This window comes from Lates calcarifer, linkage group LG15 (genome assembly GCF_001640805.2).
Source record: "Lates calcarifer isolate ASB-BC8 linkage group LG15, TLL_Latcal_v3, whole genome shotgun sequence".
Taxonomy (NCBI): Eukaryota; Metazoa; Chordata; class Actinopteri; family Centropomidae; genus Lates; species Lates calcarifer.
This window is the reverse complement of record NC_066847.1, coordinates 5651282-5677608: the sequence shown is the minus strand read 5'-3', so window position 1 is coordinate 5677608 and position 26327 is coordinate 5651282. Positions and strand designations below refer to the sequence as shown.

Sequence of the window (26327 nt, the reverse complement as noted above, 5' to 3'; positions counted from 1 at the left end):
ACCGTTTTATCACAACATTTGTATTGTTCTATTTTCAGACCTGGTGTTTGGAAATTTGTGATTATATTGTTGTTCCATTCTATGTGTTATTAAAAGGCAGAAGGTGTTCTCACTAGAAATGCTAAAATATTCATGCTGAATCTCTCTAGGAGTCACATGCCATGCTCAGTCTGTCATATAAACCCAAATGGAGGACTGTGTGTGTTTTTGTTGTTACAGTTGTAACCTAGTTATAGTGTGGGAAAACACCTCATATGATGGAGAAGAATGCAGTTAATTTATTGAATGGGGTTAAAATTCACAGAGTGAATTGAACACCTCCCTTGAGAACACAAACACACACACACTGACTGATTTCCCAGAAATTTCAGCAAACAGCAAATTCATATATAAAAACCAGAGAAAGTTCTGTGTTTCCCTAAACACATATAGCCTATATAAAAACATCTTTATTTTCTTGTGGGACAGCAGAATAATGTGGATGGTGAAGCGGTGGAGCATCTAACGTTTTCTCAGAGTAAACATCCCCAGAGTTTGCCTTGTCATTCAGGTAGCCTAACGCAACACACACACACTCACTGTACATCCCACCATGCATATGCACAGATGGTAATGACAGGCTAAGCTTGAGTTAAACTGGCACTTGGAGGAAGCTGAAAACACGGACATCAGTTGTTGCTCAGCACATATATAATTATATACCAGGTCCAATATTTCCTCAAAGCTTCATTTATGACAGTGACCCAAGTGTAATAATAATTTACAACTCAGTGATAAAATAATTATGGCATATGAGAATCTCACTGTATTGTTTTTTGTTTTTTTAAAAAATCTTTTTCATTTGTTGAAGATTCATGTACAATTCCAGATTTTGATGACAATTAATTTAAGTTGCAGATACTTTGCTGTATGAAACCTGAAAAAATCCACAAAAAGGGATAAAATCTGACTAAATGCAGTGACTGTTTCAATATATTTTTAAATTACCATTATCATTATAACTGCAGTTTGAGTCTTTGTGTTGTAATACAACCATGCCGTCAGGCGTGGCTTCTGTCGAGGACATCTTGGGGAGTCTGTACGCGAAACGAACGGCGCGGTTCTTTGTTCACCGGGGCTGCTGCAAAACCCTTGTTTTTTTTTGTTGTTTTTTTTTTTTAATGTGCGAGGGCTTTTCTGATGTTCCCCCGCTGCATAGGGTCTGCAACGCCTGTCTGACAACTCCCTTTCTCTTCTCCTCCTCGTATACAGCTCCCACCCCCCTCTCCCCACCCCCCAGACACCCTCTTTCCCTCCTATACATAACATCCTCATGCGCAACGGCGCCAGAAACAACAACGCGGTGACCTGCCGCAAAGCACGGCTACATGGAGGTGGGCGGACCCCCCTCCCCCCCAAAAAATGTCACTAACTCCTATACTCCCAAAATCTCATGTCAGATGCTCCACGATTCTCCCCATAATACACCGGAGCTGCTGGTTTTTATGTCCTAATGCTAAAGTTGACATCATCTTTTACAGCAGCACCACTAGACGACCATGTGCGCACTGTACTTGCACCTTTTGATACGCAACTGTTTACATCCTGGATGACTATTCTTATATAAGTTGGCAAAATGCGGTTTTCAGGCTACGCTGCGGCTCTGAGGGGAAACAGTGAGTCTGCGTTAATGGGCCTGCGGTGCAGGAGCTAAACGATGAGGTATTTTTCTTCTTTTCTATAGGCTAGGTGACGGGAGGTAGCTTGATGTGAGATGCCACAGGCTCGGGAACCTGAGACGGAATGGTACAACGGGAGGGCGGCTCGTTTTGTCTCGGCGAGGAGGGGAGCTGTGTAAACCAGACTGGGTGGAGCAACACATCGCCCAGCCCCATCTATCGTGCAGACGGCCTTGTGTCCCGTTTGCCTGGAGCTCGGAGAGAGACTACTGTACTGAGAGTCTGGCGGATAGAGAGAGAGGGGGCCGGTCTATGGGAGGGACTAGCGCAAAGGGGGGAATTGGAAGGAGGAGGGGGCGAGGAGGAGGCGGCACGGGTGCTGTTTCTCCAGTCTCTTTCCCCTGTCTTTGTCTCACACACTCTTTTGTTAGCCATGCCTAGCCTGCTGGTTCTAGCAGGGATCATGGAGAAAAATGGGGGCTACGGCGGGGATCTGGCCGGCTCCGGCTTCGGAAGCGAAGGTCTCCTTGTGCCGCCCGATGAGGAGGAAGACGACTCCCGTGCCCTCAGGGTCGCGCTGGGCCAGTTGTCTCTGCTGGGGCTCGGGGAAGGCGAGGACGGCGGCGGAGCCCCAACAACAGGAGTACAGGACCGGAGTAACAATAACAACAACCACCACAACCACACGAACAGCGTCGGAGGTGGCGGGGACACGGCGATTCTGCAAGGGAAAAGCAAGTTGTGCGCCCTGTATGAGAGCTCCTCAAGTGAGACGAAAGGACGAGGCTGCAACATAACAGAATGCGTCCCAGTGCCCAGCTCTGAACATGTGGCCGAAATAGTGGGGAGACAAGGTAAACCGCTGGCTTGCAAATTATTTCCCTCCAAACTTGTGCTTTTATCCCACTAGCAGTGCTGCATTATGCCCGCTGTGGTTTCCCGTGTGCTTTGTTTTCTGTTCTCTTACTGTTACCTGGTGTTATTTGACAAAGAAAAGGGAGTGGTGTGTGTGTGTGTGTGTGTATGCTCGCGTGTTTTTTGTACTCCCCCGAGACATCAGCCTCCCACTTTTTCTGCTACAATGTTGCAAGTTCCCGTGCACTCATCATTACACTCGTGCATCGAAACAAGTCGTTCGGTTGCTTTGTGCTTATTTTTTTCCGCTTAAGAGTGAATTTGCAGAGAGGCATGAGAGAGAGAGAGAGAGAGAGAGAGAGAGAGAGAGAGAGAGAGAGAGAGCCCCCCGTTCCCTCCTGGGCGAATTATTCTACATCCACGCCATCAATGTCAGCGCACAGACACACACTGGAGCAGGGAGAGCACTTGCTTCCTTTGTCGTCTGAGACGCGCCAGACTGTTCAAAAAGGCAACGTGCGGCTGGCGAAGGGAGGAATGTCTTTCACTTTGAATTGATCGCTGAGAAAATAACCAAATTTAGACGTTTGGACTCAACGGTGGAAGATGTTTCGCCTCTTTCCAAATTTATTCAGCTGGTTGTTTATGTTGCGCACTGCCCCAGTGACACAATTGGACAATAGAGCGAGCGTGGCCCCTTGTTTTTTTTTTTTTCAAATGAGGGAGTTGGAAAGTTCAATTCCAGACACATTACAGATTCTGCCCCTTTCTCTTAAAGTCGTTTTTTTTTTTCATATATTGAACAAAGACCTGAAGTTGAATGACAGCAGCTGTCAAACAAAGGTGTGAAAGTCGGGGGATGAGGGGAGGGGCGCATTAAGACAGTGTTGCTGCTTGGCACACGGGATGGTCTTAAAGGGTGACTCAGCGAGAAGTTGCACCAGGAGGTGGGAATCCTTTTTATTTTAAAGAAAACATAATATTCTGTTGTTTGTGCTTATTTGCAGTAGAGCTGTTGTCAGGTGATTCTTCACTCTATCCAAGTTCCATTGCCTATTTATTTATGTACTGTCAGCTGCAAAAAAGCTTCAACCCAAGTTGGTTTTGAAGCACCAAGCCAGGAGTAGATTTTTTTTCCATCTTCTTTCTTCTGCTTGATTGTGGTGTTTATGTGGCTGCACCCATTATTAACGGATGTGATGAACCCATGGGTGAGAGGGGCAGAAAAAAACAAGGATGGGGACGGAAGGGCAGTATAGCATCTAAAAGCTGAATGGGAGTCACGCCTTGGAGCTCAACACAAGGGGCTCCTCATGAGCCCCACTTCACTGCACACTCTCAATACCACATGGTTGCCTGTCAGGAGAGGGAGAAATAGGGGCTTGGGCAGAGAGAGAGGGAGAAGTACAAAGACTGCAGGGTGGGTGAGGTATCATCAGCAAACCCTGATTTATTTTGCAACAAAAACAAACAGGTCTGGAATAATGTCACAGGGCGTTCGGAGCAGTTGAGATGGCTTTATTTACCGATACTCTGGTACTGGTAATGTGGGTTTAGTCTGTGCCATTAAGTGCCCCTTGTCCCCCATTGCGACTCCTGTTCTTTACTCTGAAGTGTAAGTTTTGAATTTTAATGGGGTAACCGAAGACAGCCGGAGGGTGGATCCAGTGAGCACAAGTGCAGAGAGAGAGGGCCCTTTTGCCTTGACCGAGAAGAAGTGCTGATTTGGGGGGATTTGAGATGAGCTGCTTTTGATTCAGGCCCTTCATTAGTTGGCACTACATACACACACCCCCTTCCTCTCAGCACCCGCCTGGTGAATCTGGCAAATGGAGCATCCTGTCATGAAGAAAGGGTTGGATATGATTGTTTTCTCCTGTCAGAGTCACACGCATTGATTCCCGAGGATGCTCTTGTACCTTCCTCTGGAGCTCTTCACATCAAGGGGTGGCTTTGTTTTCAATCACAGGCACCTCTTACTCCACAGTTTAACAGTTGAAAATAAATTTGCCTCCAGTGACCTTAATTTCTGGTTGCGATTAATTAATCTTTGCCTATTTTGTTTACAGATAATTCTGTAATAGAGACATTAATTTGGATTAATTAAAAGGTGCAATGTAGGTCGAGAAAAGGAATTTGGCACGTGCTCTTTGATCCCCCATGGCATAAACAGGTCTATTAACATAATACCAGGCAATGGCCACAAAGGGCATTTTCAGATTTTGGGCATGAGCAGTTCTAACCATTCAGAGTATCACTATCCTACTGTCCGTGCCACTGGTCCCTGAGAAGCAAGTGTTCCTGAACAAAGTGGGCCTATTTAGTAGCATTAGAGACATTTGTCACCAACTTAAGGTGTCTTTAAGCCCTTTGAGAGCTGCTGCTGTGATTTCCAGATAGATAACATGCAATGTGTGATCTAAAGCACCTGGAGTCTGGTCAGATGAGCTCAGGTTATTTCACTGAATCAATTCCTGGTGGATCCTTGTTTGTCCAATAGAGAGTCGTACTGGTCTCTTTAAGACGCGGCTGAGACTAGAAAGGCATGTTTAACTCGTCAATAAATGTGGAAGTCTTAATGAGGAAGCAGCCTGAATTTCTGAATGAAAACTGACCCGTGCTTGTTGCATTCTTCATTGGGAGTATAATATAAACACAATTGCTGCTTTTTCTTTTCTTCTTGACCTCAAATGTACTTGGCAGTCCTTCTAAATAATTACTGATTTACAGTATATCCCCCCTGTCCCATTACAATGTCAGACAATTTGTCATGAAATAACATTAACCTGCACTCTCTCACGTTAAGACTCTGCCTTAAAAGCACTTACTAGAGTAAACTATTACACACTGATCAAAAACAGGGCAGATGTAGAGCAATAAATGGCCCAAAAACAAAGCATATGTAGGTTGACTGTGTTGTCTCATAGGTTCAAGGAGAGGTCAGAAAGTGATAGCTCACCAGCATACTGAAAATATATTGCATCTGCTGTAGCTCTTACAGACCCCCAAAACAGTCATGTCTATGCTGACCTCTGTGCCACGCATCTATCTCTTAGTAAGTTGTGTCTGATTTATAGCAAATAAATAAGTACGCTCAATAAGTGCAGTAATGCTTAGGTGCTGGAAACCTCATAAATTATGATAATTGCTCTGTTTCCTTTGCCAGTAAAAATCTGCAACATATTAAGTTTAACTGGTCATAAAGGGGCGGAAAAAAAGTATTTCTCCTAGCTTGAAAATGAAGGGTTTTCGCACTTGCAACCTTTTAACTTGATTTGTGAGTCACAAAATTGAACTTGTGTATCATATTTACTTATTTTAAAATGTACCTTGGTGTCTGCAGGTTGCAAGATCAAAGCCCTGCGGGCCAAGACCAACACCTACATCAAAACCCCTGTTAGAGGAGAGGAGCCTGTGTTCTTAATCACTGGCCGGAAGGAGGATGTTGCACTGGCCCGCCGTGAAATCATCTCTGCTGCAGAGCACTTCTCCATGCTGCGGGCATCCCGCAACAAGCTGGGAGTGTCCTTTAGTGGCTCCCCACCCACACCTTTGCCAGGTCAGACCACCATTCAGGTGAGAGTGCCATACCGTGTTGTGGGGCTGGTAGTGGGGCCTAAAGGCTCCACCATCAAACGCATCCAGCAGCAGACCTGTACTTACATCGTCACCCCCAGCCGAGACCGCGACCCTGTCTTTGAAATCACAGGGTCACCGAGCAACGCTGAGCGTGCCCGAGAGGAGATTGAAGCACACATCGCCTTCCGAACAGGAGGCCTGCACGACCACAATAATGAGAATGACTGTTTGGGGCCGAATGGTGGAAGCAGCCCAGCGGGCAGCAGTGGTGGTCTGGAGAGCCGGCTACAGCAGGTGTGGGGGCTGCAGGGGGGCCAGCGCAAGCCTCTCACCAGCAGCTACCGCCAGAACTTCTCAGATGCCATGGTTGGAGGAGGAGGGGGAGGAGGAGGTGAAGGAGGGGGAATCTACAACAAGGGCAACTTTTCCAGCTCCGGAGAGAAGCCCTGCTCTTATTTTGGATCAGAGGGAACCCAGAGCTGGGGTGACCCCGACTACCCCAAACAGGTGGCCTTCTACGCCCAGCAGCGTTCCAAGAGCTTTGGAGGCCTCCCACTTCCCCTGACCAGACTCTCCCCTGGTTTACCTGAGTCCTGCGGAGGTGGAAGCACCAACAACTCTTCAGTCACCAGCATTGTGCCCGTAGCCGGCTCACCTCATGCCCAGGCCCGCCGCGCCCACAGCGAGCCAACCTCAGCCGGCGAGGGTTTCCCAGGCCGTCTGCCAGTGCCGGACTCGCCACCGGCCACTGTGCGGGACTGCATGACCTGCTTTGAGAGCAAAGTGACGGCTGCCTTGGTGCCCTGTGGCCATAACCTCTTCTGCATGGAGTGTGCCATCCGAATCTGTGAGCTCAACCACCCGGAGTGCCCAGTGTGCCACACCCAGGTCACACAGGCCATCCGAATATTCTCTTAAGGAACCACATCAGTTTTTATCATTAGTTTTGTCAGTGTTTGTTCAATAATTATTTACTGTTATTATGATTATTATTATAATACACATTTTTGTTTTTCAGAAAATTTAAAAACAATCAAGCAGATATTTTAGAAGGCACTGCTTGCTTTACTAAAAAGTATAAGAAATATTTTTAAGTTTTTCTTTTATATATATATATGCATATATATTTTATAAAAGTTTTGTTTATAAGAGAAGTATAGTACCCTGCATTTTCAGTTTTTTGACTGCTGCTGTTTTTCATTCATGAATCACAGTGTAGGCAGAGGTAGTAATGTGAACATTTTATTATTCAAATTTTTATTTTACCATGAAGTGGGTTTATATTGAAGGAAGAAGATGATTGTTGAGGTACCCAATCTGCATCTGACTGACCTAGAAAGTCAATGTTGTTATTAGAAGAAAAAAAAAATAGAATTTTCATTGCACCTTACAATCATCTTGGTCTAAAATAGGATTGTCAATCATACCTTGAAATTTCAGGAGCTGATGTGAAGGTGAATTCAGCCATATCAGTTTTACTGTGATTGTGGTTTGATATAATTGGTCCAAAAACATATTAATTTTAGGAAAATGAAAATGTGAATCAATTGGTTCTAGTCAAAGCCTTGTGATCTTTACAAGGAAACAAAAACAGCCCCTTTATTTCATTCTTATACCTTACAGTCTTATAAACCAGATTAATGCTAAAAAGGGATTGGACATTACATCATTTATTTATGGTAATTGGTTACATTTTTACCAGTATCATTATTCACAGAGATGGATGAAAGTTGTATAAAGTATGAGTAAAATTTTCTTTCCAGTAGCCATTGATTACACTTTGGTCACTGCAGTTTGTTGAAAAGATTCAGCAATGCTTGCTCCTCGTGGCACTTGAAAAGCATGTGGTCCCTCGGTTGGCTTAAAGCACTGATTTAATTTGTGAGGCCGAAAGCCTTGGAATTCATCCAGTTGGCTAGTTCTCGATATCTGTCTCCCCGATGGACTTGTTTCAAAGCCACCTTAACCGCGCTTTATTGTCTTGTGTGGTCATTTGGCCACAGCCGCTGAACGATATAGGACAAAGCAAGAGCTCCAGTCAACAAGCACTGCTCTGAGGTGTGCACTGTAAATAAGGAGGAGAATTAGTGCGTGGACAGAAGCCGAGTAAAACTGTAAAATGTTTCCTGAATCAGCAGCAGACTCAGATTAAAATAGTTGACACTGTAAAATACACAGTCCCAAATCAGTAATCCTTACTCCACGTCCCCATTACTAACAGCATTATGTGTGAGCTCAGAGAGGCCTGCTGTCTCCCCTGTAATTAGCAAAGCTGCACAGGAGCAGGTGTTTCATGGCACACTGTGGCTGTGACCCCCAAGTTGGAGGTCTACCCTAGCCCCCTTTCTTTCTCTCTTTTCTTTGGGAGTGGCTTTTATGTCTCCCCCTGCTTACAGTTCGATCGTTTGCTTTCGAAGGTCTCTCTGAGTGGGGCGTATTGTCTGGGCCCGGTAGCGGCGTGGGCTGCAGAGTGCTGCTCGGACACGGCCTGGATCTACTCATTCATAATTAGGCAAATGGGCTGGTCCAGGTGCGGACCGTGTGGGGACTCTGGAGCTGTATGAGGGGTAAGACAGGGTCCCGCAGTGAGCCCCTCGCTGCCCCGCCCCACTGTTACAAGCACAGAGGGGGCTGGATGGTCTGGATGCAGCTGGGCGAATAGGACCCCCTCCTTCCGCTCCCTCTTGCCCCCCCCCCCCCCCCCTTCCTCTCCTTTTCTGCTGCTCTGAGCTATCCCCACTGTGGAGAGGGGGGCCTCTTTTGTCCCAAAACACACACACACAAAATTTGAAAGACAGTAGCTGAATTTGGCAGCGTCTGTGAAATGAGGAGAGGCTTAGGAGCAAAATAAATTACCTACAGTTATCGGGCGATACACCAGTTACCTGTTTTCAACGTTAATATCACACAATTTGCTATATACCCTTTCCAAATGATGAAAATCAATCACATTCACCTACAAAAGAAAGACTACATGATCTTATATGAGGTGCAGCATTAAACCCCCAGCCCCAACTACACTGCCCTGAAATTTGCTGGTGCTGTTTGCGTGACAGCACCAGTGCAGATCGAAGTTTCCATAAAGCCCCGGTCCCTCTTTACCTCCAGCCCCCCACCCCCCCATCATGTCAGCTCGCTACTGTATGGGACATCCTGCAGCTGCCCCTTCACTATGGACACCGGGGCTTCATCCAATGGCAGCCCCCCTTGCTTTGAGCTTCCAGAATGAAATCAGACAATTGTAATTGACAGGAAAGCAGAGGAAACGCCCCATTTAACCAGCACTCATGCTGAATCAAATTACACACCCTCTGCGTCTGCCTTAGCCCCAGCCTGGGGATTTCAGAGGGCTAGAGGAGAGCGGATGGGGGTAGGGATTAAAGCTGTTGAATGATAGGAGAGAGGGTGGGCGGGGGGGTGGGTTCATTTTGGCTGGAGACACACAGAAGTATGCTCCAATATAAATGAGACCCTGCAGATCTAGCAATTTTAAAGATCATTCAAGTGTTGCAGTGAGTTTTGAGTTGTCACATGTGGGCCAGTAGTGACAACAGGGAACACGGGTGATTCAGCAGGCCTTTCTTGTGTTGCACTGGAGCACAATTGAACTCGGCTTCTGTCTCAAAGAAAAATTAACCATTACAAATTGTGTCATCTGGGACACGAAGGCCCCTCCCTTTTTTCTTTTTTTTAAAACGGCAACATATAAAGCAGACCACTGGCATTACATGTGGACTGCAGGTAAAGCACTGTACTTGCAAAAAGTACCCTGAAATCTATCAGATGTAGAAATAAAGAAGAGTTATGATTTTATGGATGGAGGAATTGCACAGTGGTTTGGCCTAAGCTTTCAATGTTCAAATTCAAGGCAGTATGATACTGTTCTTTGAACTTAGTATTTTTTTTATTTTGTTTTCTGCCTTAATATTTTTTACTAAACTATTGTCATTACTTTGGCATACAAGGTAGCAACTTTGGCCTTTGACAGTACCGCCCCATAAACAACTTTTAAAGTACCTATTTTTGGAGAAAAGAATGTGAATCAAAATGCTTGGGTAGGGGTTATAGGGGTTCAGGAAATTAGGCTCCTAGAACACTTTACTTAAAATATAGAGTAAAGCACCTTATAACAAAACATGCGCATTTGATTAATACCAAACCGACCACTGATGGTGAAATATATTTCATAGAATCTGAAAGACATGCACATAAGGATTCCCTATCATTTTTTGTATTATGGTGGTTCTTGTTATTCTTAATACTACAGTAGTTCTAGTGGTAATTTGGGAGACCTCTCGTCCATTTAGTCAATGCTGATGACTTGGTTGAGTTTTGCACTGGTTTAATGAAGAGAGGGCTTATTGGAGATTCTCCCAGTTTAGACGCTGTATAAGTTAATGAGTATTGTACTTTATGGAAAAGCACTCTGAGCATCTATGTAAATACAGTATGTGTATCAGTTACGAACATCCAGACAAAGGCCCGCTTGATGTGAGGTTTTGATTATTTTTACGAACTGAAGGTGTCATTGTCAATGTTTTTAGCATATGGAATTCAAAATGTTTCTGGGTTTTAGGGAGAGTAAATCTTTTATATATGTGTCCCATCATCCTTTTGACGATAATAGTATATTAGATAGATCCATACATTTAAGAAATATTATTTAAACTGATTAACTTAGTATTTCATCCAAATATATAAATGAGAAATTAACCAGACACTACTATAAACTGTAATAATGAATATCCTTTATAAAGCCGCTGATGTATAAATCCAGTCTCAAATAAAAACTCAAATGAATAGTATGTGTAATAACCTAACCCCTACTGAATAAATCAGTTTCTATGTATATTAGGATGAAAAGCAATAATAGGACTATACTGGGACAATAAACAGAGGAGCCTGCTTAGTCAGTTCTTTAAATAATATTCTATTCAGAAATTGACCTTGATTATTAGGATACCGCTGCATTTCTGTCTCATATCTGCTTAAAATTAATTATGGATTCATGCCAGTGTAGTAACTGATATAATTAATTAGTAACCGTTTCAGGATAAGTAATTGTTCTTGTTGTGTTCATCAGGGTCTTAGCCATTTGATTGCTTAATTTCTTTTATGTTGAATATCAATCAGATCGCAGAGTGGGTCAAGACAAACTTAAGGAATCCTTCTCCTGAGTAGCACTGAAATGGTGAAACTGCAATTTGTGTGACTAAGGAGAGAGAGAGAATCTTATTGCGCTGTAGAAGTGATCGCTCAAGTGTAAACAAACAGCAAGACCAGAGCGTGAGCACCGAGGTTTGTCCTGTTTGTTAAAAAAAGCAGGAGCTGGTGACTTTACTTATGACAGACTGATGTCTCGAAGGCTTTGGTCAAAAGAAACATACACACAGCAGTGAGAAGCAGGGGGTAGGGCAACATGATGTGATGTACTGTACCAGTCATTCTTTTACTGAAGTCATGTTGACCACGTGGAGAGCTTCGATTCTTTACACTCATTACTTTTTTGTTAAATTACATACAGGGGCACACGAGTTACTTATAGCATATCTTAAGATGAGTTCTGTTTACATTGTGATAATAAGTTTCTAATTTCATGGCTCTATTTTATACTTGCGTTGCACCAACTTTTCATCCATTGTTTTTTTCTTTGAAAGAAAAAGGTCAGACATAGCCAAAGAACAAATTACAAGGAAGAGGACATGAACTAATTTATCACTTGAGTTAACTTATCTTAGCATCAAAATCCACTTGGTTTAGAGTTTATTGAATTAAGAAATAATCTCATAGCTAGAATTACTCTGTTTACCCAAAAGTCTTAGAGGCCACTTAATCGATATCTGTGAAATGAAGGCATATCATGTTTCAGTGTTGTAAGATTAGTTTAATACTACAGAGGCGCCGGTAACAGACTTACTTCTCCCAAAGAGACCAGCTTACAGCACATCCTGGCACTTACACAGTCCTTTGAGTAGTTTTCTATTGTCCCGGTTAGATTGTTGGGGGAATAAAAAAAACACAGTCCAGGGAATGTCTTAATCTTTCTAAATAACTTGACTGAGCTTGAGAGGTTGAGATTAAAAGGAACTGCCCAAGTAATTAAAAAAATAGCCTGAGAAGGAATTGTATCAAGAATGTTAAAATTCAGGCTGAATTGCTAAATTTTAAGACCCACAGAGTAAAACGGTGAGATTTACACAAGGTAACAGTGTAATAGTTAACAAAACAACACTGTGGTTTTAGTTAATATTGTTTAGAGAGCCATTAACTGTATCCTTGAGTTTAACTGCATGCTAGTAAAATATAGTACAGTAGGTTAAGATTTATCAGAAAAAAAAGTTAAGATCACATAAAGAATTCATCAGCCTGATACCTGAAGTGTATAAAAAGCTTTAAGACCTTAAAGTTAAAATCGGTTTAAAATCATATATTTACCGTGTAGTTTAACTAATTGATACATAAAGTTTAATTATGATTCTTAAGAATATGCTAAGGTGTAAGTTTCATTTGTCCAACTCACCCAGTATGAAATACTTTTTAATTCAGTGGAGCGACAAGGGGGTGGGGTGACTCACAGTGACATTTGATTCATTAAGTTCTTGTTAGTATTATTTACAATATTGTATTAAGCTTACTATTATAGTAATGGTAGAAACTGTTGATGTTTTTCTTCTCTTGATATGAAAAGGTCTTTATGCATTTATGTAGAATCCCTTTTAAGGAGTGATAGGAAATCCTTATTTTCAATGGATGCACTTAAGCAATTGTACCAACCTGTCGAAATCACACATTGAGCAAGTAATGCATTTGAATGTAAAAAAAAAAAAAAAAAAAGGAAAAAAAAAGACCACTCAACTTAATGCACTCCTTATGCTTATTGTTTTGTCAACTTACAAGTGAGCTTTAAGTTTTTTTTTTTGTTTGTTTGTTTGTTTTTTGGAAAGAATTTGCGACAGGTTTTCAGCGTAGACTATATTTGAGTTCTTCCACATACATTTATAGAAAGTAACTTAAAAAGAATAAAAAAAACATATTACAGTTTCTCAAATCTATTTTGCTAACATGGGTTATTATTTCATAGAAAGCAGAGGAAAGAAGTCAGTATCTGGATGTTATTTATGAAAAGTAAAAAAATGAAGCAACATATTTATGAGTAACCTCAAGACATTTTGTTTTTTAATTAAAATTACAAGAAGTTAATATATTTCTAAACACAGGGAAGTCAGTTTCTACTAATAAGTAAAATGAGAAAAGAAGTTTAGAAGTTTTATTTATGAAAGTTATGGATGCTCGTCTTTTCCATGTGCTTTATTGTAAATGAAGTAAATGGAACAGGAGCTCCCCATAGCTTAAATTTTAACTTCAGACATGCACTACTTCAACATCAGTGCATTCACAATGGAATAATTACAGAAAATAATATAATATTTTTTAGAATTTGGAGATATTTTAGTCACAGAGCATCAATTTTGTGCCTCAATTATATATTTTTCCTGCATCAGCATTCTTTGTGCAGTGCTGCTTGCTGTAACCCCTTTCTCCCCTTCAACTAACCCCATGTTACTGACTGAAACACATTACTCATTTCCTCTGTAATCTAAACTCGCTTTTACTTATCAAACGTATAAAACATGTTACGACTGCAACGCTTGGAATGAATGAGGCAGCTGTGACCCTCTCGCCAATAGGGCCACACATAACTTGTACACACTTTCATTCATAACATTTTGTACATCTACTACTCAGTTTGTGATCAGCAGCAGAGCATAATCAGCTTAAAGAGAAATCTTTATGAGACTTTGCCTAATGTGTTAATTAGGTGAAGTGTGTGGATCGAGTGGAGGCATCTAGGAGAGGACAAGAGCGCACTGTGTAGTAGATCTATGTAACTAGATGCACACATATACACACAACAGATTCATTACCGTACTAGGTTGCATGTATGTTGTATGGTCACTTAGACAGGAGAAATGGTGCAGGTCCTGTGTTATCCGTATACGTCAGCGCACTTGGGCCGTTTCTCCTCTGTAGATTTTCATAGTTGGAGTCTCTTTGGAAACTGGAAAGTTGACATGAGTTTGGAGCCAGGCAAAGAGGCCATTTCAGTCCCCACATAAAAGTTGGATTTTTGCATTCTCAGTTACCTGTTAGTGATGAAAGACTGTTCGCACCTCATATCAATTAACTTGAAGTTCTTCGTTTGTGTAAGAGTTGATACAGATTTAAGAAAAAAACTTGACAAAAACACTACAATGGCACATTTTCTGCTGCATGTAAAGGATGGGGACTGAAGTGATGCTCGCTGGTGAAACTCGCACCCTTTTCCAAAGAGGCCGATACAGTCTGACAGTTTGTCTTTGGTAGCGTTTCCAATTTTTCCAGCACAGTAGAGGTGTTTCATACCGGTCTAATAGTGGTCGTAGTGCATTAGTTTTTGGGCCAGCATCACCTGGCATTAGTTTCTGGTTTCTCTGTGAACAGTGAAAGAGGGTTGCCACTGTGGCCCTCTGTGGCTGACCGTCAACTTTGATGGATGGAAAAAAAAAAAAAAGAAAAAAAAGAAGTCTTTGAACTCTGTTACAGTGTGCCATGCCCTTACAAGGCATGTGATATTGCAGGTTTATTTCTTATAGCACATGTTTTTTTGTGAATTACATTTTTTGGAGACATTTTTATTATTATTATTATTATTGTATCTGCGCCATGTTAGTTCTGGTTCTTTGTTATTTTTCCAAGATTCAAGATGTATTGTAAATGTTTCTAATAAAACAAAAATGAAATGATCTCCAATTGAAACCAATTGTGTTTTTTTATGTTTTGTTTGAAGGGGGGCTTCTTATGGCTAAATTGATCCTTTGATGACTATTCATATTTTAATTTCAGTGATCAGAGGAACAGTATCATTTTACAGCACTTCGCAAATATCTTGTTACTGAATTACAATGACATTCATAATTAAATTATTTAATAAAACCATGTCAATATTCCATGATTAGCAATCATGGTCCCTAAAATCATGACTCATTCAATTAATTCTGCCCTTCCACCAGATTCACTAATGAAGAAGTCAGCTACTTGCACCCTTTATTGTTTTAAAACATCTCAAAGAGACATGAGAAGAGGCAGGCTATAACAAATGAGATTTATTTATACATATGCAGTCCAAATATACATATATTAGAATAAATGTTTAAAAAGCCCTAACCTACACCACCCAGTTCAAGACCTGTGAAGTCAACAGAAGTCAGTGTTGATGTGGAAACACATCAGCAGGATAAACGCCATCTGTGTGCATAACCTTTAGATTTAATCAAGCCCCTCCTAACACTACCATCCTTTCTCCTTTTCCTCATCTATTAAACTATTAGATACTAACAAACCCAATCCTGGCTCCTGAGTACAACCCCCGCCCCCTCAACAGGAAATAAAGACAAGTGAGAGCGAGGGCAGACCTCAGGGAGATCCCAGAAGGCAGAGTCCTGTTCCAGTTACATACAGTGTAGAGAGAGAGACAGAAAGGAGTAGGTGAGCAGGCAGTGGAGGATTTCACTTACAGTAAAACAAGCCATCTCGGGTACATCAGAGACCACAGGAGCAGGGCAGGGCTGAGTGCCCTCACTACCTCATCCCCTGAAACATTATCCACCCATCCATCCATCCATCCATCCATCTATCCCAGCTAGCAGGCAGCAGGAGCAGCAGGACAGGATTGTCCATGCATTTAAGCCAATCTCCCTAATCTTTCTCACTACACCCAAAAGGTTCAGAGCAGGGGTGAAACGGTCATCGACAGAGCAAATACTGCTATCACACCGGCATGTGAGGCAGTTAACCCAACCACTAGTGATGCAGCTCTCCCATCTCATTTAGAGTTAACGCTGTACAAAGCTTGCAAGAGCATGACTCATCTGTGGAGTACAAAGTGTGCACAGAGCAGGAAAGCCTTCCAAACAAAGATCAAAAGCAATCAAAGAGAAATTACATGTCACTGTTAGGGAGGGATGTTATTGCTCTAAGCGGCCTGGTGGAATACAACTTGGACCCACCAACTTCAACCAAATTCCAGCCTGTGCATTTAGGAAAAATGACTTGAAGCCCTTGGTCCTCCATTAGTGAGGGATAGTTGCCCTTTACAGGCTTCTCCACGTAGACGTATGATTGCCGGCAAAAGCAAAAGCACCAAAAGCAAGAGAGCTCCCTTTTTGCTGTGAAAAATTCAGTGTAGAAAGTCTAAACCAACCAGTGTTAAATTGCAAACCCTTTGGCCAAACAAGACCATAATCTAGTATTCAATAAATATCATCTGGGGCATTATTGTCTAAATATTATACATTTTGGGGAAAATTGGAATGACAGTGCAGCAGAGAGGTTGCAGTTCAGTCTACTGGATGTGGATTTTTATTGTCCAATATCCTGGTAGTGGGAAACTGAGGGAAAGCATTTACTAGCTTGTAAAATAGAGCTTTCAAAAGGAAGGACAGTTTGCAAAGACAGAAATCGTGATGAGATACAAAAGGGACCTTATAATGTGTTAAATTTTTCATTAGATTGTGAATCAACTCTGATCACGTACCTCTTTCAAAGCTATACATTGGGTACTGTGCACCTCCCTCACCACACTACCCCCTGTCTGCTTATCTAAATTTCTTTACCATCCCTCCTTAACTGGTCCCCCTCTTCATACTGTATTGTGTTTTCCAAACCAGACAATAGACAAATCAACCCCTGTACACGTGTCCCTGTGTGAAATGGTTATTTCTACCTGTCTCTCCACTTTCCCTGTCCGTCTGTCTGTGTCTGTTTGTCTATCTCGTTGTTTCTCCATTGGCGTGGAGTTGAAGGAGGAGGTCAGTGATAAGGTCTCAGTTGGACTGGCAGCAGACACCCTTATTGGCTGAGTTTTGGGTGGGCTCAACCGTGATGGGCACTACGTTGGAGGCTGGTGAGAAGTCTGAGTCGCTTCGCCCTGACATCTGCCTCTGTGACACGATGTTGTAGATGGCTGTGATGGAGAGAGGGGTGAAAAGGGAATGAGTTATGTGTAGATGCCTATAAATCCAGCCAACAGTGGGACATATTGTGATAAGGACAGACAGCATGGCAAAACTGAACAACAACTGTTCTATCCAGACTCCTGGCAGCAGTGCAGGATTCTTTCCATCCTAAACTGGCATCGTTGTGTCATGTGGCAGTACCCAGTCTCTTTTTAGGCATTCCCCACAGCTACAAGAGCTACATTTTACATTAAAACTGCAATAACTAAGTAAATATGACACATAATGGGTCTGTGACTTGCCTCTGTGACTCCACATGCTAATGCTGTTAAGAAGAAAAACTAAATATTTAGCAGACAAAAGCTGTTCTAACACATAGGTGAACTTCTGTGTAGCTTTTCCTTCATCAACATCTACTTCTTCAATAATTGAATAAATGTCTGAATGCCAGTTAACTAAACTTTGCCATTGGGGTGGTCAGCTGATGAACTGAAGAGAGGAGTGCAAACACACATCTGACTTACTGTTGCACACTGCCACTTTAACTCTAAACTACAGCCAGATGTGGAACATAACTCCTGAAATAAAAACTGCCCATGAAGCAAGAAGGTTTAAAGCAAAACAAGACTCCTGGCTGACTGTGCTGTGACACGTGAAACTGTGAGTCATTACTATAGACCCTACACAACACCTGCTGCTGTGCCTATATAGACAATAAGATGACACATTCTGACCTACAATCTATCTGCTGCTGATATCTACACATGACATCTTCTCTACTCCATCAGGTCTAAAGGTCAGCTCTTACTGGCCAGCTAATGCACTGCCAACTTCCTCTCTTCTCCTCCCTTAATGAGCTAATTAGCAACGTTAGCTCAATGGAGCTTGTTGGTTTGAAGTTTCTATGAATCAGAAATTACTGATAAAGCAGTGGTGTGGGCAGAATGGCTCAAACAGCTCAAGCAGAGGCAGAGGGGAATTGAACATGGCGCAGGAGCTTAATACAAAGAGCAAGTAGCACATACTTGCAGACTGATAGCCCCTGGAGCAACTTAAGTGGAGGCACCACTCACTGTTGGATTGTCCCTTTAGGCACTCCAGGGGTTGACAGTCACAACAATTGTTTTTTTCCCTCCATGTTACCAAATCTCTAACATCAAACGCACTTGTTAGTGTGACTATATGCCTCCTGGGGAAACAGCTCATAGACATTTACTTGAGAAAACATATCTGTGAGCCAGTAGCAAAATTTCTCTCTTGAACAAGCGGCTGCATCTGGTACAGTGGGTCACAGTGAATTGGTGACCACAAACAAAGACCTTAGTGGTTTTCTCGTGATTGTCTGTCTTCATGGCAGCTCTCACAAGGACCAACTGGCTGAGTGGGTTTTCAGTGTGCCAATTACTCATATATTTTTGACCTTAAAAAACAATTCAGGAGATGTTCTTGCCACAGACTGCAAATCAGTGATGGACTCAGAGAACATATTAGATGGATTTTGCTGCCATCTAGTGGCAGAAGATATGTGTTGTTATGTAAATCCTCAGTGGATGGAAATGTAACACTTGAAGACAAATCAATACACTATATAAAGCATTATCATTAGACAGCTTAGGAGCTTTAAACTTAGAGTGTGATTCAGGATGAAAAGCATTTTCATTCTGTGATTTGATATAAACACAAAAATGCAAAGAAATGTGAAATTCACCTGTGAGAATAGTTTGGAAAGCCAGCTCCACATTAGATGAGTCTAACGCTGATGTCTCCAGGAAAGACAAGCCATGCTTCTCTGTAAAGAACAAATGCACATAGTCCCACAATTAATTATCATAGACCTGCATCATTTTTAACTCTCATAAATACACTGAGCTGAGAAGTCGTGTATGTCCATACTGTACTGGCATTAACAGTGCACTGATTCAGGATCTAATTTCCTCTACGTGATGCACACTTTGTAATTATATGAAATTTGTTGTTTGACAGCTGACTGTCTGCCCTGTAAAGAATGTAATGGTTTATATTCTGATAAAAAGAAAGGTCTGCTAGGAAATACATATTCCATTTAAAAACATTATACTGATGTGCAACATATATAGACTAAGGAATGATTAATCTGTCAATTTTATACAAATAACAAATTACTAGTTTACTCTATAAAATAGGCCCTTTTCACAGAAGAAACATTATCTTGTTATTGTATGAAAAGCTCAGGTGTTATTGTTAACAATGACTTCAGTCCTGTTCAAGCGTCCCAGTAAGCCATGACAGTGAGACAATGAGCCAGCATGTACAACACCAGGACCCTGAAGCTGAAGCAGTGTAATGAGATTCAGCTGTCATTAGTTTTATTATTTACACCTGTGGTACCTGTACACATGGGCTCTTCTGTGATATTTCAAAATGTCTTCTGTGAAAAAGGCCTTTAGGAAACAATAAGGACAAATTCCTAGACTGTCTTTTTTGTTTGTTTGTTTTTTATGCTGACCAACAACAAAAGACACACAAAAATGCTTGATATGGAAGAGGCATTTCACATTTGTGAAGATGTAACCAGCCAATATTCAGAAAATTATTTATATAATTATTGCAATTATTTTAAACGACGAAGTTCATTTAAGTCAGTATTCAAGCAAAAATAACAACATTTGATGATTCCAGTTTAAGTGTGATTATTTGCTGCTTTTTCTTATCTTGACATTATAGTAAATTGAATAGCTTTGGGTTTTTGATCATCATCTAGGAGTGTAGGAAATTGTAATGGCCATTATTGTTGTTTTCTTGATTTGTTGAGATTTTAAATAAAATGTAAATGTCATATAAAATTGTTACTTTCATAGGTGAGGGGATAATTGTCACACAGTGAGGTATCATAGTGGTCTATTGTCACTGTTGTGTTCTTTGGGAAGAACCCTTCACTCGTGGCATTATCATACACTTTGCATAGTCCACCATATGGTCTTTATGTAAATTAGGCATTGTGAATTAGGTCAGTGGTATAGGAAAAACAAATTAGGCCAAACAGAATTGCAGCACTGACGGGTGAAAACATTACTGATATAGCAATGAAAAATTACTTTCTTTGTTCTCAAATGGATCAACAGGACTCAAGTATTTGACTTTCTTAAAGCCAGTCCTATCAGCAGTCATTTACCAGTCAAAGCAGGTGTAACAATGAATGGGACACAAGCCAATAAACTCAAGGTCAAGCATAAACATGTGGCCCAACCACTGTAAAATAATTAGAATGTCAAAAGGTTAACAAAAACTGAAACTGAAAGTCTCCCTGTATAAAATAAACCTGCTCTGAAAGAAAACCTTGAAATTCTCAAATTTAATCAATTTTAACTGAGCCCTTTTTACATAATGCTATGCTTTGTTATATGTGGCCAAACTTTTTGAAGCCAAGGACATATGCCATTTAGTGGACACATTTACGTAAAATGCTTTATACAGTATCACAGTGCAAACATTTCTAACATAGGTGTTCCCAGTGGAACTGAGCGTGTCAGACTGGCAGTGTTACAAGTTTAAAAAAGCAGCACAAACTAAACTGAGAGAGAAGCAACACACATGATATGTTATAATGTACTTTAAGGACCTAATTAAAGCAGTTAGGGGTCAGTTAATCTCATATGCTCATTATCACAGCTTTAACCTGGTGATAATCTAATGAGGCAGAGTCCTATAACTTCACAGGCAACATACTGTATGTGCTCACACAAACACATCATGCCATTACAATGACAATACCTGCAAAGGCCTTGGCCTCATCTGTGGGCACCGCCCTTAGGTGACGTAGATCGCTTTTGTTTCCCACTAGCATGATGACTATGTTGCTGTCTGCGTGATCCTGCAGCTCCTTCAGCCAGCGCTCAGCGTTTTCATATGTCAGATGCTTGGCGATGTCATAAACCAAGAGAGCTCCAACTGCTCCACGGTAGTACCTGGACAACATAAGGAGAATACCAAAACAAAATATATATTTAAGTAACCATTTGTTCTTGTTACAGGCTGTTCATTTTAGGATTCTTGTGATTGTGGGTGTGTCACATGGACTAAGCCAGCTATGAAGCACAAGAACGCCTTATCAGCAACAATGATAGAAAAACACAAGAAATAAAACTGTGAGGCTAAAACAACTAAACACAAAGCTCAAAACACAAGTGAACACATTGCTTATATTAACTGAAGAATGGCTGAGCTTGCCGTCTGCTTCCTCAGTGCCTGTGAGGGCTTGACACAGTACATGCCAGTGCATCAATAGTTGCTGCATCAAGGAGGACAACTCAAAAAGATGCAAATGTTGGGATCTGAACTTGACTAAGAGATGAGGAGGAAGCTGTGATTAACAAAACATTTCCTGCCCTAAAGCTCAAAGGTGCATTTTGTAGTTTTAATCACTTCCGATGATCTCTTTCTAGCTATTTTAGGAATGATAATGCTGTTCAATTGGTTGGTTCTAACTTTGATTCATCATTCAAAGAGCAAGGCCCACTGTTTTGAGTTTCTAAAGGCTGGAAGTAAATCTGCTACAGTCCTAACATTTTATAATACAGCCAAACTTCATGTGACTGTGAATGACAGTTTTGACAAAAAAATAGGCACATTAAAGCAAATACATGAGGTATGGCTCCGTATTGATAACATCCTTGTGTGAACTGATGCATATGGATCATGAGTTTGCTGGATTTAATTCAAAAGATTCACTGTTTTCTTCAATTGAGAATGTGCTTGTGTGTGAAGCAGATATCTGTGGGTATGTGAGGGGGAACGAGTCTGTGCAAAACGGTGTGATCCCGCAAAAGCTTTGATGATTTTGCTCTCTTGTACTCACGCAGAAGTGATAGCTCGGTATCGCTCCTGTCCAGCTGTGTCCCAGATCTGAGCCTTGATGGTCTTGCCTTCTACCTGGATGCTGCGTGTGGCGAACTCCACCCCGATGGTGCTCTTGCTCTCCAGGTTGAACTCATTCCGGGTGAAGCGTGACAGCAGGTTACTCTTCCCTACACCTGAATCACCGATCAACACCACTACAGAGAAAAAAAGGGGATTTCAGACATTGAAAGAGGAACAATCATCAGCACAGTCACATTAAGTCAGTGTCTACATGGGAGGATATGAAATATACACTAGACTAGACTATATTAATGTATAATGTGATATTTGATGAGTGAGTTTGAGCAGCACAGCATACTTGTAGGCTCCAGCTGTAAAAGGAAATTCATGGTGTAACAGTTCATTAAAGCAGAGAAGTTATACCTAACAAGATGGGCTGAATTTTTTGAATTTAATTAGATTCTCAATTCTATTAGATAGCCTGCCTCGCCAATGACGCACATGTGCAGCTCCCAGCCAAGGCAGAGCAGAAACTCTGGGGACTCCCACTGTGTACACAAAATATTAGAACCACCTGCTCTTTTCTAGAAATACGTGCATCCAGGTGAAGCCACTGATTTGCTGCAGATTTCACCTGTCAAATGTATTTCAGTCATGACAGAAAATGTAGCTGAGGAGCAGTGAATTGGTTAAAAAATGTTTTGACCTTGGATAGAAATGAGACATGTATGGACAAATCAATAGATACAAGTGAGTTGTCCTGCTGTTTTAAAAGTTCCTAAATCTCCTAAAACTGAACACTCACTCTAGGCTCAGCCAGGACTCTGCTGTAGTTTGTGCAAATGCCAAACACAAAATGCAGTCGGCCCTGTAGTTACATATAAACCCTCCTCCAAATTGCTTCTGTTAATAGGGCCACCATTTTACATTTCCCAAACAAAGCATTTAAAAAAAAATCAATCAAATTAGCCAACATCCCTTACAATGAATACACTTGTAAAAAGGCCTTCAGTTGGGTTTTTACTGACACAGGGAATAAGCTAAATAAGTACATTTAGAATTTAGAGTGCGCTATTCCTTAAATGCTTAGTGCATAATCATGAAAATAAAAACAAAGGCTTTAATGTTACGTCTCCTCTTCCACTAGGTCTTCTCCTAAAATGTTCTGAACAAAGCATTACTAAGTGTTTGTCATGAAAACTACTTCCACAAATGTCAGGTGAGTCAGTCTGTCAAAAGGAAGCACCAGCTCACCACCAGCACAACACCCTGCTGTTAGGAAATAGGAACTTGTTATGGAATGTTGAAACTACATTAACAAACCAACTACTGTGTCTACACACGCGTTTAAGCAATTTCTGTAGGGAAGCTGCGTGTATTAAAGTTTGTCAGCGTTACAATGGGTGTAACAGATGCAAGCAGAAACCTGTCCACATTATGAGCCTGTCTTATTTAGACTTTGGAATAATCAAAATAAGGGAAGCCTATAGGTGCTAATCATTCCAAACAGTGTGGCTCTCCTTCACGCCGAAAAGGGCAACACTGTCATTCTCCATTTTGTCCAACACAAAAGATCTTTGGGTGGAGGACAAAAATCATTATGCAACCATTTCTAGGTCCTCTGCCACCAGACAGGTAATATCACAGCTGTGTTACACACACCCATTCACTAACCTCATTGTTTGGGTTTGCATTCTTCAGCTAAAAAGATATGACACCTCTCTATTCTATTATATAGCTCTGCACCCAGTCATGTAGCCAAGCCTACGACTGCCTGAATGACATTAATTCTGAGAATCTGAGTCTATCTTTCAGTTCAGTGAGATGTATTCATATGCTGATATCTCCTCAATCCCTGTAAATGGAATAAAAAATTACCATCCTTGTCTCCAACTCCATTATTTCCATTTTTGTGAAATTAAAGCAGTGTGTAATGCTAGTGAAGGCAGGCTATCTAAAAGGGACACCTTCTATTAAAGCTGAATAATTATTTTCTTATCAGTGCTGATTTTATGGAATCAAATGCAGACTCAATGAGATTCCAAATATGATATGCCTTTAACATAATTTACAATCAGACAGTTAATAAAAAAAAAAAGAAGTAACATTTAAAAAATTCTAAAAAATAGCTTTTAGGCTCATACTCTTCACTAAAATGAGCAGTACAAGGAAAGAGGTAGGGTTTCAGCAGGACAGTGGCATTACTTCCTGTGCCGATGTCTCCATCAGTGGGGAAAGGTTTATGTGACTCACCAGTATCTCACCCAACTTGACTCATGCTATCCAGCAGTTACAGCAAGGGACAAAAGGGGTTGTCGGAACAAAGGAGAGCCACGACAACATTGTTAGCTCTTTCCTGGTTTAAGCGAAAGACTGAGTGGCAGCCGATACCTTATCAGTGTCCTTGCACTACTGCACATGATTCAGATAAATTTGGTCACCAGGAACCATGTCATTTATGCAAGGGCTGACAAGTAAGTGAACAAATCTCATCTTCTCTATGCTCTGGGACAGAGCTCCTCTGTGGCCACACACACGCAGTCTTTTCATGCAGGTATTTCCAGTTTGACAACACATGCTTGTTTAGTGTTCTATATTTGAACAGACCATGAGCACTTCATTTCCCCTTGCTTATGACAAGGTAAGACGACGAAGCACTGTTTGTGCCAGATAGCCATAATGGAATACTCACTTTCCCCCCCAATTGCAGTATCTTTGGTACCAGATGACACTTTGTGGGCTAGTGTGTCTGCATAGTTTGCTGCTGCTTTAAATTATCTGGTCACCAGGCAAGCTCTCCAGTATGTACATGTTGCAAATTTATAGGGCTGCCACTAAAGATTATTTTAATTATTGATTAATCTGATTAAACAATTTGCAGACCTGGACTGCAGCATCTTCAAATGTCCTGTTTTGTTAGACCAAAAGTCCAAATAACAAACAATATTTTGTTTATAATGATATGAGACAAAAACTGGCAGGAAATCATGTCATCTAAGAGGCTGGAATCAGAAATATTTGGCACTTTTTCACTACTCTGCTTGGAAAATTTAGATGCTGATAATTTTTTGTTGTTGTTGTTGAATGACTGAGTAACTAATCATTACATCTTAAACTGGCTTTAGCTGTTGTTATTGCTGAAGCTAGTGTTAGCTGTTCATAAAAGAGGAGGTGGTTTTGGCCAAGTGCCAAGACCCGGGTACAAGCACAGGTGATTTCCAGTAAACCATGAAGTCCTCAAGTACAAAACTAACCGACCAAACTATGTTTCTACTGTAAACAAATCTCTAGAGCAGCTGTTTTGATTTGTCGTCCAGTCACAACCTTATGACCCCTTGTTGACCAACGCCGCATCCCGAGATGGTTGCATCATCGGCCTGCAAGATGATGACTCTACAGCAGATGCTGCTTAACGCGACACATAAGAGTCCCCATAAGCTGCCTCCTGCCAATACTGCAATCATATGTCTGGGCGGTTATAAAACCGTTTGGTAGCTAAAGTCTCAAATAACAACAGTCAAAGTTGTTAAGCTGTTGTTGAGCTGAGAGCAGGTGCCTTTGTCTCCACGGGTCTGATAAACGTCGTCTTACACCTCGTTGCGGGGTCAACACTTCTCACAACTCGGCATCAAATGACACTCGCTCACAGGTGGAGCGTTGGCGTCGACATTTTAGCTAACAAACTTAGCTAGAGGATGAACGGCGACTCACCTTTAAAAAGATAGTCATATTCGTCTTCTCTGTTGGTCATAGTTTCTCCTCTTCGGCGAATTCACTCGAAGTCGAACAAACTTCTGGTGTAGCTGCTGCGAGACCGACAGACCGACCCCCACGTTCACGAATTTTTAGCCTCACGCGAAAAGACGGTTAACTCTCAGTCAAACGACAACAACGCTGAATTATTGTCGGAGTTGCTGAATATGATACTGCTGTTGTTATCAAGCATAAAAACTCCCAACAATAACTACAAGCTGGAAAACTTTCGCCTCGTCTCCCTCACCCTCTGTCACTTGCCATTACCGGGGCTGCGACGTAACGTCAATTCCTTTGTCCAGCCCCTTCTCGGCTCCTACTGGTCAATCGCTGATCGACACCTGTCACGGGCGCTGACGCGATTGGTCCGCTCTGCTGTCGTTCATGATTTGGCCGCTGTTCGTTAATTTGGATGACGTCTGCGCGGCCCCAAGCCACAACAGGTAATATCAAGACTCAGGTTAGTTTAGCAGCAGTAGAGCCCAGCTGGCAAACAGTGGTATCACAAATACCTCACTGCACCACGTGTTACAGTACAGACACAATGATATAACCATAGAAACAGTATACAGCTCCCTAGGTAAAAGAGTTTGGGGTTCATGGAGACCCTGGGCACAGTTTGCTTATAAGCTAAAATTAGCCTACGTATTAA

The 26327-nt window shown here is 41.6% G+C and overlaps 2 protein-coding genes across 2 annotated transcripts; one reads left to right on the top strand and one right to left on the bottom strand.

The window, feature by feature from the left end:
* Positions 1-1399: 1399 nt before the first annotated feature.
* Positions 1400-14888, top strand: mex3a (mex-3 RNA binding family member A). The gene is made up of 2 exons (XM_018699850.2): positions 1400-2512; positions 5857-14888. The coding sequence occupies exons 1-2, from the start codon at positions 1783-1785 to the stop codon at positions 7008-7010; spliced, it is 1884 nt and encodes a 627-aa protein (XP_018555366.1). The 5' UTR covers positions 1400-1782; the 3' UTR covers positions 7011-14888.
* A 332-nt stretch (positions 14889-15220) lies between these two features.
* rab11al (RAB11a, member RAS oncogene family, like) lies at positions 15221-25969 on the bottom strand. The gene is made up of 5 exons (XM_018699851.2): positions 25634-25969; positions 21921-22116; positions 20837-21030; positions 18795-18875; positions 15221-17094 (listed from the first exon to the last, which is right to left on the bottom strand). The coding sequence occupies exons 1-5, from the start codon at positions 25671-25673 to the stop codon at positions 16955-16957; spliced, it is 651 nt and encodes a 216-aa protein (XP_018555367.1). The 5' UTR covers positions 25674-25969; the 3' UTR covers positions 15221-16954.
* Between the last annotated feature and the right edge of the window lie 358 nt (positions 25970-26327).